Source organism: Phyllostomus discolor, chromosome 3 (assembly GCF_004126475.2).
Source record: "Phyllostomus discolor isolate MPI-MPIP mPhyDis1 chromosome 3, mPhyDis1.pri.v3, whole genome shotgun sequence".
Lineage (NCBI taxonomy): Eukaryota > Metazoa > Chordata > Mammalia > Chiroptera > Phyllostomidae > Phyllostomus > Phyllostomus discolor.
The window spans coordinates 182341816-182354473 of NC_040905.2; the positions used below are offsets into that span (position 1 = coordinate 182341816).

The 12658-nt window shown below is 35.7% G+C and overlaps 1 protein-coding gene across 6 annotated transcripts in view; it reads right to left on the reverse strand.

The window, feature by feature from the left end:
* Positions 1 to 12658, reverse strand: part of UBAP2 (ubiquitin associated protein 2) — a 132060-nt gene that overhangs the window by 70178 nt on the left and 49224 nt on the right. For all 6 annotated transcript variants that reach the window (XM_036021836.1, XM_028508164.2, XM_028508174.2 and 3 more), the window contains 3 exons: positions 11468 to 11578; positions 6768 to 6921; positions 5324 to 5401 (listed from right to left, as the gene is read on the reverse strand). In XM_036021836.1, the coding sequence (XP_035877729.1) occupies positions 5324 to 5401; positions 6768 to 6921; positions 11468 to 11578 (343 nt within the window). The remainder of the gene's footprint in view (positions 1 to 5323; positions 5402 to 6767; positions 6922 to 11467; positions 11579 to 12658) is intronic.

The following is a 12658-nucleotide window of genomic DNA, read 5'->3' on the forward strand; positions in this document are numbered from 1 at the left end:
CTCTAAGCAAACAGCAAACATTCAGGGGAAGGTAGAGAAAAACTAGGCATATAAGGGAACTTGATTTTATTTCATTTCAAAAGTATGTACTACAGTACATATTTTTGATGCTATTAAACACACTCCCATATTATGATATGTGTGATTTTTTGAGTAATAGGGATTATCACATCTTAACACACATTATAAAAAAAATTATTGGTTAGCATATTAAATCCATGCTATTTCTAAATATTTTTAAGCCAACACCATGTACATAAGGCAAAAGTTGAGGGAGAAGAGCATGACTTACTGAAATTTTATCAACTCTAAAAATGTTAGCAGGTTTGATCACAAATGTAGATTAGCATTATGAGAGACAGCCAATATGAAGCCAGCAACAGGAGCGCACAATGAAAGAATAAATGCAATGGACCTAAAAAACTGTTTTTAAAGTACACACTTTAATCCATTAATTTGAGAGAGAGAAGGGAGAGAGGGGTCGTTCCACTTATTTATGTTCACTGGTTGTTTCTTGTATATGCCTTGACCAGGGATCAACCACAACCTTGGCATTTCAGGATGATGCTCTAACCAACTGAGCTACCTGGTCAGGGCCTGAAGTACGTGCTTTTAAAAGCATGTACTTGTTTTTTAAATACACTTTAAAATTTTTCTACTACCCAAGAGATCAAAATTAACTAGAAAGAGATCAACTGTTTTAAGGCTAATTCAACAAACTACAAGACTAAATTAGGACATTAAATAACTGCCAATCCAACTTGTGGGAAGGAACATGTTATGTAAAAAAAGAACATTTATTCTTTTGATTACGAAAGTGATGTAAACTATTACTCTTGAACCAGTATTCACTTACTATCAAACTGGACTTTACTAATATTCACTGAGCAAAAAAATTGTGGTTTTGTGCATACTGGGTACTATATACATATTTTCCCCCTCTCTTGTCCCATACTGGCTTTGGATTACTGAGTGATTTAAAGAAATCTCCAGACACAAACTAATACCCTACAATAGCCTGTTTAAATATATTTAAATATAGGTATTGTCAGTAAAAATTGTATCTCTGTAAGTTTATTTATATGTAGGGGAGGGTGGGCAGATTTTTTTTTAAGTCTAACTGGGTTTATAAAGAGTCAATCTGAGTTCCTTACTCATCACTTTACAGCCTTTCTTAAAAGTAAACACGCTTAAATTAGGGACCTTAATGCAAGCCCATGTCATCCCTAATTACGATTTTACTTGGTTTTGCTCCTATCAATCTAGTCTCTCATAAACTATTCAATAGTCCCCAACGACTTTGTTTCAGGACTACCCACTAGTTAAGTCCTTCCAGTTTTCATAACAGAAAGCTATTTACCTGCACCTCTAATATTAAGAAGTTTGTCATCCTTGAGAAAGGAAGGTGGCAACAAGGCAGACAACCACCTACTACCCACTCTGACTCCCTGAAGAACCCTGGTTCCAGAATAAGATAGAACTATTGGGCTGGCCAAAAAGTTCATTCGGTTTCCCTGCAAGTTGTCCTAGTAGTGCTTAGTTGTTTTTAACTCCATTCAAAACAGTTTTGTTAAATTATATTGGGGCAGTGCCTTGGCTGGCATAGCTCAGTGGATTGAGTGCAGGCTACGAACCAAAGTGTCACAGGTTCGATTCCCAGTCAGGATACATGCCTGGGTTGCAGGCTAGGACCCCCAGTAACCATACATTGATGTTTCTCTCTCTCTTTTTTCCTCCCTTCCCTCTCTAAAAATAAGTAAAATCTTTAAAAAAATTATATTGGCACAGCTATCATGTCAGTGCACATTTAAAAACATCAAAACTGGTGAATTTTTAATCCTGAATTTTACATTCAGGGGCCACTTTAATCCTGAAGATGGAAGAAAATAACACATCTTCAGTATATTATGTTTTATTATTTCAAGAAAGGTAAAAACAACTCAAATGCAAAACAAAAAGGGTTTGTGTAGTTCATGGAGAAGGTGCTATGACAGATCAAACCTGTCAAATGTGGTTTGCAAAGTTTCATGCTATAGATTTCTCGCTGGATGCTGCTCCAAGGTCAGGTAGACCAGTTGAAGTTGATAGCAATCAAGTCAAGACATTAATTGAGAACAATCTCAATGTTCTACCATGGGGAAGATAGCCGACATACTCAAAATATCCAAATCAATAAAGTTATTGGTGAAAATGAAAAATGTGTCTTTTACTTTATGGAAAAAGCTAAACAGACTTTTTGGCCAATCCAATAGTTCAAACCTGAGTAAATAATCTGGTCCCCTCTGTAATCTGTAAAATGAGAATAACAACAACAATCCTCAATGGGTTTTTACTGACAAATTAAAAGAAAATCCATGTAAATTACCAGCAAAATGCCTACCACACAACCAAACACTCATAGTAAATGTTATCTGTCTATTATTTGTTCCATTATGGCCAACTCACAGAGAGAAAAACATTCCAGAATTAGGTAATTCTAACACTTTAGGTAAATACCACAAAAACCATGTTACCAAAGATAAAGTGATAGCCGGCCTAGCTACAGCCCTCAACATCTGAGAGACAAAGTAAGGTCCAACAATTCCTCTGGCAAACTATTCTTGTCACAAAGAAAATTGCAATGTGGAATTATGTATGTTGTAGTACTGTAATCTTTAAAAAAAATAAAAAATAAAAAACTAGATATGGCCCTAACCAGTATAGCTCACTTGGTGGGGTGTCATTACACAAAGCAGAAGGTCGTCAATTCAATTCCCAGTCAGGGCACATGCCTGGGTTGCACGCCGGGTCCCCGGTGGGGGGCATGCAAGAGGCAACCACACACTGATGTTTCTCTCCCTCTCTTTCTCTTTCCTTTCCCCTCTCTCTAAACATGAATTTTAAAAAAAATATTTTAAAAATAAAAGAATTGCAATTACACTAATTCTAAAACCACCAATACATAAACTCATTAAAAAAAAAATAAAAGGAAGACATAAAAGTACCTTCTGGTGCAATGCAACATATTGTACAATACTCAACAAATACCACCTACGCTTACCTAAAAAACTGAGGATAAATGACAGTAAATATGAGGGCTAGAAAAATAAGCTAAATGACACCACAAGAAACAAAAACACAAATGCAGAATGTAAAACATGAAATACTGTAGAACAAATCACATGGTTCTGACAACAAATCAATGTAGACAGAAAAAAGTGGAGATAAAAAGACGGGGAAGAACTACTCCAGATTAAAGAGAATCAAAATATGTAATGTACAGATCTTGTCTGGATCCTGATTCAAAGAAATTAATTATGAAAAGACATTTTATAAATAATCAGGGAAATTATGTATGGTTTGAGTATAACAAAAATTTACTCTGATTTTTTTTAGATATGAAAATAGAATTATGGTTACATATGAAACTGTCTACATTTTTCATAGTAATTAAGGATAAGTGACCCCAAAAAATATATTCAATACTTTCAAATGTTTCTGCAGAGAAAAGAAGAAAGGAATAACAGCGACAAAGTAAATACGGCTAAAATCCTTAAGCATTGTTGAATAAGAGTGAGGGGACATGGAGATCACTTAACTATTCTCTCCATTTGTCTGTTTAAAATTGGGCATAATAAAGAAAAGGCAAGAAAGTAGAATTATAATTAAAATCTATTTGATAATTCTAATCTTATTTTGACCACGCTTGGCAAATTAGTACAAGGGGAACATCAATTGGTTGCTTCCTGAACACCCCCAAATGAGGACCTGGCTCTCAACCCAGGCATATGCCTGGACAGGGAATTGAACCAGTGACCTTTAGGTTCTCAGGCCAGCGCTCAATTCATTGAATCAATTCAGTCCCAGCTAATTTATCCTTTTCTTATCTCTGGAAATCATTTGCCTTTGGCCCCCAGAGTGGAAGTTTAGTAAAGTATTGTAGGATGAGTGATCAGCAAAGGGAATTGATGGTCTAGTACAACCTACATTATTGCTACACTTAGTATTTCTGACAAATTCTGCCACTATAAAATGCTCATTTGGAGAAGAGTCACAACCATTATTCAATTTAACCATTGAATAATGGATAAAATATAATGTCAGTCAATTCAGGTAACTCCTCCACTGAATGAAAACAGGGTCTACACATTATTACATGTGTAATCCTGTACATTACTTGTAATCCTGAGAAAATTCAGTCACAACTTTAAGATATACAAAACTATACTGCTTTTTTAAAATGAAGATTAAAATTTTATTTATTTATTTTTAGAAAGAGAGGAAGGGTGGGAAAAGAGGGAGAGAAACACTGATGTGAGAAAGAAACATCAACCAGTTGCCTCTCATACATGCCCCAACCAGGGACTAAACCTACAACCCAAGCATGTACCCCAACCAGAAACAGAATGGGCAACTTTTCTTTTGATCAGCAGTACAACGCCCAACCAACTGAGCCACCCTGGTCAGGGCTGAAACTACATTCTTAAAGTGGCTTAGTGACATCTCAAATTAATAAATGTTAAGAAATGATCACTAACAGGAAATGGTTAAGGGGAAGGGATAATCAATGGGCAAACAACTTTAAAACCAGTGGGTAAAACACTTTTTTTCCCCTCAAAATTTTTAAAAAACTGATTTAGGGGGAGAGGGGAGAGATAAAGAGAGAAATGTCAATTTGTTGTTCTACATATTTATGCATTCATTGACTGATTCTTCTAAGTGCCTGGCTGGGGATTGAACCCACAACAATGGCATATCAGGATGACACTCCAGGCAACTGAACCACCTGACCAGTGCCAAAATACATTTCTTCTTTTTTTCCTTTTTTAAAAATTTTATTTATTTTTAGATAAAGGGGAAGTGTGGGAGAAAGAGAAGGAGAGAAACATCAATGTGTGAAACATCTATCCTTGCCTCTCATACGTGCCCCAACCAGAACTCCAGGCTACAACCCAGGCATACACCCTCACCAGGAATCAAACTGGTAACCTTTAGCTTTGCAGGATGACACTCAACCAACTGAGCCACACCAGTCGGGGCTAAAATACATTTCTTCAAGTCCAACATAGGGGAATTAATAATGACATTTGGTCAGAACTTCAAATTTTAAATTATTCATATAAAGGGTCTTCATCACTCATTTGAAAATAACCAACTGTTTCCTCAAAATTACATAATCCAATTACATACACTTCATATAGACATCAGTAAACAAATCAAAAGATTTCAGAAGATGAACCATTCTTTCAAAATACACTGCCATGTCTTAGTCAGTGCCTCGTATAGCGAACAGCCTGCCTCCTTTTTCTGGTCACAAGCATCCCCTTCCCCCTTATTGTCTTACCTCTACTACGGGCTCGCTTGCCACGGTCTGAAGGCTTGTCTCCTTGACTGCAATCAATTCCATTCTCTTCGCCTCTAACTAAGAAATTAAAAAGCACCTCTTATACGTAATCATACCAGATAGCTATTAAAGGCAAGAACAATAGTCTTTTGTTGAAAGGCTAAAATTTAACTAAAGGGTTCAAAAAGAGGAGAAAGCAAAACCAAACAAAAATGGCTCGAAAACTGAGTGGTAACACATTTCCTTACTAATTCATAGGTGAAAATTCTAAAAAGAAATTTAAATGACATACCACTTTTTCTTTTTTCTATTTGGACTTGCCCTCCCCTAAAGTAAGATTTGCTTCAAAAAGCCACTTTCGTTATTCAACTATGCAATACACAACACATTTGCTCACTGGTTAGGTGTAAGTTCTGCAAAGGCATACAACACCACCACCACCACCAAGGAAATATTAAATTATTGTAGAAATTAGTGTTAGAGACAGGTTTTTACTGGATACTGTCCAGAAGATGCCAACATAGTCTTTTCTTCTCCTCGTATCTGTAACAGCATTAATGATTCTAGATAACACAGACATTTTATGAGGGACATTGGCACAGCTTGTTCCTTTCATCTCTTTCAGGGACTAACTCCTATGAATTGTAAGTGAGGCCTTTCTTGGTGACTATTCCACTTAAATTCACCACACCCCCTCCCTGCAATCCTCATCTCTCTGCCTTTGTTTTTCACCACAGTATAATTTCTACATAACATCATTAAAATATATTAATATGAAATGTTACTTTTCAACTTTATTGTTACATCTCACTCTACCTCCATTAAAAGGTAGGTTTTAGGAGGACAAAGATTTCTATATTATTCATTGCTATATGCCTATAAGAGTACTGATTACACAGTAGGTACATAATAAATATCCGTGGAATAACCTAGCAAGTCTCCAAGGTAACATGTTAAATATTTACATTTTACTCATTCATAATTTAGATACTTTGGTATGTCTATACAGCAGGTTGTTGCTTTCAGTTAATGATGTCAAAACCTGAGTCGAATGTTAAGTACAAAGAAAATCTTCCCTATTCAGCAACTTTCCACTTAATTTAACCTTTGCCTATACCATGAGTATCCACAAGTGGGGAAGAATACACAGCTTCATCTATCAGTTAATGAAAATTCTCTTTTAAAATTAGAGGATGCACTTCATTCACAACAGCAGGCAGTCTTAATACACAAGACTACCTACCTACAGCACAGGTCAGCGCTGATATGAAATTGCATCAGTTACTAGGTTAACTAAGTTCATTAGAGCCCAAGTGTTAACTGTAATAACAAATGATACATTGAGGAAGTGGATTTGCAGGCATTTGTTGGCCTACTCTTTCAGAATTTCAATGTGTATAAAAATTTTCATCATAAAAACTTGAGGGGGAAGGTCCATACTTACATTCTCTCCCACGGTTGCCACCTCTTCCTTTGCGGTTGTTGTTTCCACGCCCACGACTCGCTTCTCTCTCACTCCTCTTCTCTCTATTCTCTTTGTTTTCTGAACTTTCTTTTCCAAAATTCTTCTTCTTCCCCCCTACAGTCTCCCATGAAGTCTACCAAAGATAAGAGTTGTTATTCCGAGTTGTCACTCAAAGCGCCTACAATTATCAAGAGTGTGTGCACGTTATATCTTCTAAACCTAATTTCCCATGCCTTGCAGCTTGCTTGCCTACCATTTTAATTCTTTTCATATACTTCTACTTTCCAATGATAAAGACAGCAAACCTCTTGCTAAGCTTCTTTGCCATACAGAGCACAAAAGATTACAGTGAGTAGCTGAGTTGACAATGTAACTACACGTTGTCCCACCAGAAAGACTTTTCCTAGGCTGATGAGAATAAAGTAAATGTCATTTCCCCAAGTTCCCACTCTGCCAACCTCACCTCAGTAGCAGGACTTAAACCTATTAAAAACATAGATGCTTCAAGATTAAAAAGTTACACAGTATGATGCCCTAAAATCTCAGAAAATACAACTTTCCCTATTCAGTTATCCAAAGTAACCATCAAAAAAACTTTAACAGTAAACAAATAAAATTTAGGGTTAAAGTTAAGTACCCAAAATTTAAAACTCAAAGACCTGTTCTTATGAAGTTAAATTATTTATATAACCTCTCTTCTCCACCTCTCCTGGAATGGTGATACCAAACCAAATCATACCATATACAGGTTGGGGCAAAAGAAGATTTATAGTTGTGAAAACACAAAACACAGAGTTTATTCTTATAATATTATTTATTAATTATTATATTATCTTCCATATGAACAACTGTGAACCTACTTTAAAAACTGCTAAGAAAAAAACAAGACACTAAGTTTTTATCAGTGTAACTATGTTCTTGTGAATGTAAGTATTAAAATATCAATCACAGTGTGTTACTGGCAATTGCAAAGCTGAACAATTTGTTTCCACTTACTTTCCTATAATTTACCTTACATAACTATTTTAGGTTTTAAAAAAACCCGCAGAAAATTACTAACATTGTATATCCAAATAAACATAAGCACTGGAAATTAAACTAAAATTAGAAATATAGCTGAATTATTTCTATAACAGTGGGAGCTAGATTTAAAACATTTTTAAAATAAAAAAAATTTTGTTATCTATAACTCTATGATGATCTCATACATTTAATTACATATAAAATGATGGGATGTTAAAAAATACAAATTAAACCAAATTTTCCACCTCTAAGGTTTGATAAAGATTTTAAAAATTAACACCCAATAGTTAGAGCAGAATAATCAGGTATTTTAGTTCTAGTTAAACATGCATCTATTCTAACCTTCCTGGAAGTCTACTGTGCACAGTATCCAAATTTCAATTAGTTCTCAGCTCTTGACCTAGCAATTCCATGTCTAGGCCTTTATTCGGAGGAAATAACCTGACAATTGTGTACAGACAATGATGAGAAGAATGAAAGAAGGGAGGGGACAGGAATTCCCCAAATATCTTGCTCAGAAGCTATCTACTCTAGAATATCCACACAGGGAGTCGTACGTGGCCATTTTAAGAGTCATCCAGGTGTACAAAGAAAGAGATCCATGATATAAGTGATGCAAGCTTTTAGCAAATAGTATATAAAATAGAATTACATTTTTTAGTTCAAATAAAAGCTTGTATACATGTTAAAGAAAGTTAGAAATAGTTATCTAAGTAAAGATATTTAATTGGATTTAAGCTTTTATCTCTCTGCATTGTTTTTAATTAAAGAAAACAATAAAGTGTATTTATTCCAACAAAAGATTCCAGTATACAAACTCAATTTATTATCTTCACTAATATAAATAAACAAGACAACTATGTAGGATAGAATCTTGTCGTCTTAGGTTAACAAAGAGGTACTAGAATATTTAAACACAGTAGAGTTGGCACAAGGTACATATATGTACAATTTAAAATATCTTTAAACTGCCAGACTCAATCATTATAAAGGGATAGACTTTCTATGCAAAACATCTGAAAGAGAGAAGCATCATACTCCATTTCATTGAGCAAAGGATACCCTGAAGCAAATCTTGGTTTCTGGATTCTACATAATCTAACAAGAACTTTGTAGGGAAAGCAGGAAAGGAACCTTTATGGGGCAACTGGTTTTATACCACAGTAAATGCTAAAGAGAATACTGCACATTTGCATAAGAGTCTACAAGCATGCACACAGGCTTTCAAAGTGAAACAATTACAAAACATTTTCAACAGAACTTCTGTCAATCTTTGACATCTGTATACTTGGCTACTTATACAATAGGAGGGCAGAAGAAACTCTGATAGCAATGGTTTTCCCAAACAACACATTTAGTAATTAGAAAAACAGCTTTCCAGGCCAGATCATTCAGAATCACTCTCCTACCCCTTCATAATTGCCAGGAACTACATGTGTTGTTGTAACAACAACAACAAAGTACATTAATGCAAGGAATTGATACTTCAGAACTATTTTGTCACTCAAACAAGCAGCATTGTGATGACACAGAAAGTTCGGCACTTATGATCATATTCAATGTTTTCCTTTGTGACAGCAACTATACATGAGAAAGACAAACTCATCTTTAAAATATCATAGAGAATTCCACTTGATGTTTTTGCAAAGTAATAATTTTGCTTCAAGAGACCTTGGCACAAAGTATAAGCTAGCCAACAGGACAAGATTTGCTGCTGGTTGCCATGCTGCAGACAACAACCAGGTAACAGATATGCAAGTAATATGGAAGTCAAGATGCACCACAGATTAATTGTAAACAAAACAGGGTCTCTCAAAGACTTTCCCTATGCTTCTGCGTTTCCCCTAAATCCTCTTAACTCCAATCAAGCATACATCTTTTATGCCTGGATTTAAGCACTAATTTACTATTTTTTGATCTTTGAAGAAAACAAGCCTGATCTGGCTACCACTGTGTTTTTAGGTTCAAGAGTTAACACGAGTCCTGGCTGGTGTGACTCAGTGCACTGAGCACCAGCCTGCAAACAATGAGGTTGCCAGTCCAATTCCCAGTCGGGGCATATGCCTGGGGTTGCAGGCCAGGTCCCCAGTTGGGGGCAACTGAAAGGCAACAGATCCATGTATCTCTAGCACACTGAAGTTTCTCTCTATCACTTTCTTCCTCCCTTCCCCTCTCTCTAAAAGTAAATAAATATTTTCTTAAAAAGCTAACAAAAGGAACATTATTTATTTAACATTCAGCCAGAACCACCTTCTTTGAGTTCAGTCCCAATGAGAAGTTAAAACTCAATAAACCACAAAGAGAGAACTCAACTTTTAAGACTTAAAAATTCACCTGACTACCACATAAAGAACGAAATCTACTGGAGGTAAAGAAAAGGCAACAGAAAGGAGTATCCCATCCTACTTTGACCACAAAAAGAGAAAATGCACCCTCCAATTAATAATTTAGAGATATTTCATTTGTCCACAATGATTTTTTTATAAAGAGGGAAGTTAAGCCCTTCAGTTCATTTTGAAAATAACAAGAGAGCCATTCTACACTGAATTCATTAGCAATGAGGCAAACACATTCCCCATATTTTATAAAATCCAGTAAACACAAGACTCTCAGCAAACAAAAGCTAATCCAAATTTTATTCCATCACTTCACATGATATATTTTCCCAACAAACTGACATATTTGGTAGTTTATCATGTGGACCAGTGTTACCTGGCATGGAATTTTACCCACAGATACTGCAAATATTTTCCCAAGTATCTAATTATTTAATAATAAAATTCATTCTCCTTGTTTTGAATTAAACAAAAAGATACTCATTCTACATTTGAACTTGTCATGGAAGTTCATTTTTATACAACTAATGCCAGTTTTGACCCTAAAAATAGGAACCTGATTAAGCCTGAACACTGACAAGGAAGGCACTTCTTGATGTGTTCATCTTTGTACCCTTTTTTAGTTAAATCGTTATTTGTTTTAATCCTCAATTTAAAAATACAAATGAAATACTGTGCAATCTCCACGTAGAAATCAAAAGATTAGGGCTGACAACCGCCTGGTGTGGCTTTAGTTGCATCCTTCCTAAGTCAAGAGATGAGCTCAAGTGTGCCTACACATTTCTTCAAACTTTACTAAGCTTAAAAAAAAAAACCCAAAAATCAAACAAAAATAAAAAAACCACCACCAACTTTTCCCCTTTTATATATCTGTCAAACTGTCATGAAAATGTGTCTATAGAATATTCACACATAAGCAAATAGATATACCAGCAAATCCTGGTTTTCTGTTAGTCTAGAGATATAAGGAGTAGTAAGAGGTGACGACTGAGATGAAGAAACATGAGCAGTGGAGCCAAGAGAAGATTTTTTCAGGTGGTGAAAATGTCCACAGGCCCAGAGAATTTTGGAAACTGTGTAAGGCTGGAGTAGATGACCAAGTTCTCTTTCAAGTCTTCAGATTCTATGACTTCATGAAAAAACCATATATAACAAAAACAGTCATTTTAGGTTAGTGTTCTTTCTGGATCTTAAAACAAATATGGAATGGCACCCATAATCCCCTCCACCCCCACCCCCAAGGTGAAATTTAAAATGCAATATGGAACTGGAAATAAATCTTAGCACTGCAAATCAATTAATATTACTTCATAGTCTTACCGTGTCTGAATTCCCTTCCAGCAATGTGTTGATAGCCTTGTTCACATCTCCGTTACAGTCGTGTAGGGCCACTATACACTCATCCTGATTTTTTCCTGTCACTTCCATAAGCTATTAAAAGTATAAAAAATGGTTAGAAGGACCCCAAAACAACATTTGATATTAATTTTAAGATTCTTCTACACAAAGACAGAAGTTATTCAATCCTTCCACATGAAGATAGCCTCTTCAACACTCTTGAGCTTTTACCTGTTTTGGGTTTTTTTTCCCATTTCTTGTTTTTCTGTGGCCATCCCATGTCTTTTCACCAATATTGGCAGAGTGGAACTACAAATCAACCCTCCTCCAAGCTGACTGGTATCAATCAGGTTATTAATCAGCAGCACACACATATGCATATACCAACATCCTCAGAATACTCTGGATCAGCTATTGACTACTAAAACTTAGATTCATGGCCTGGATTCCCAAAATTCTAAACTATGCAAATATTAAGTGGAATGGACTCCGTGTTTCCCAAAGACCAGGTGTATGAGACCACCATTAACAGAACATCCAGTCCAACTGTTCTGCATAGGGACAAAGTTTCCCACAAAAACTTTTACTACTCGGATTATAACACAAGTAAAAAGTTAACACCTGAGGTATCACAAAGAATTCTGAGGCTATCACAAAACTCACTCCTAGACATAGTATGTTCTCGAGCAGATTCCACAGGGTGCTATGTTTGAAGTAACTGAAGAAATCCCTTTGGTGCATTCTCTTTACCAAGAGAGATTAAGCTACTTATTTTCAGAGAACAAACAGATTAGACACAATACAGGTTTCTCCATTAAGAGTTAACAAAAGTAGCCCTGGCTGGCGTAGCTCAGTGGATTGAGCTCGGGCTGTGAACCAAAGTGTCGCTGGTTCAATTCCCATTCAGGGCACATGCCTGGGTTGCAGGCCATGCCCCCCAGCAACTGCACACTGATGTTTCTCTCTCTCTCTTTCTCCCTCCCTTCCCTCTCTAAAAATAAATAAATAAAATCTAAAAAAAAAAGTTAACAAAAGTATGATTGTTGTATGTTAACTATGTTTAACTATTTTATTATGTACTAGCTGCAGTTCAAAACAGTTTGACCCCAACATTTGAACTGATTTCTCTGTGGTGAAAAAACTAATCAACAGCAGAGCCCATCTGGAATCCAG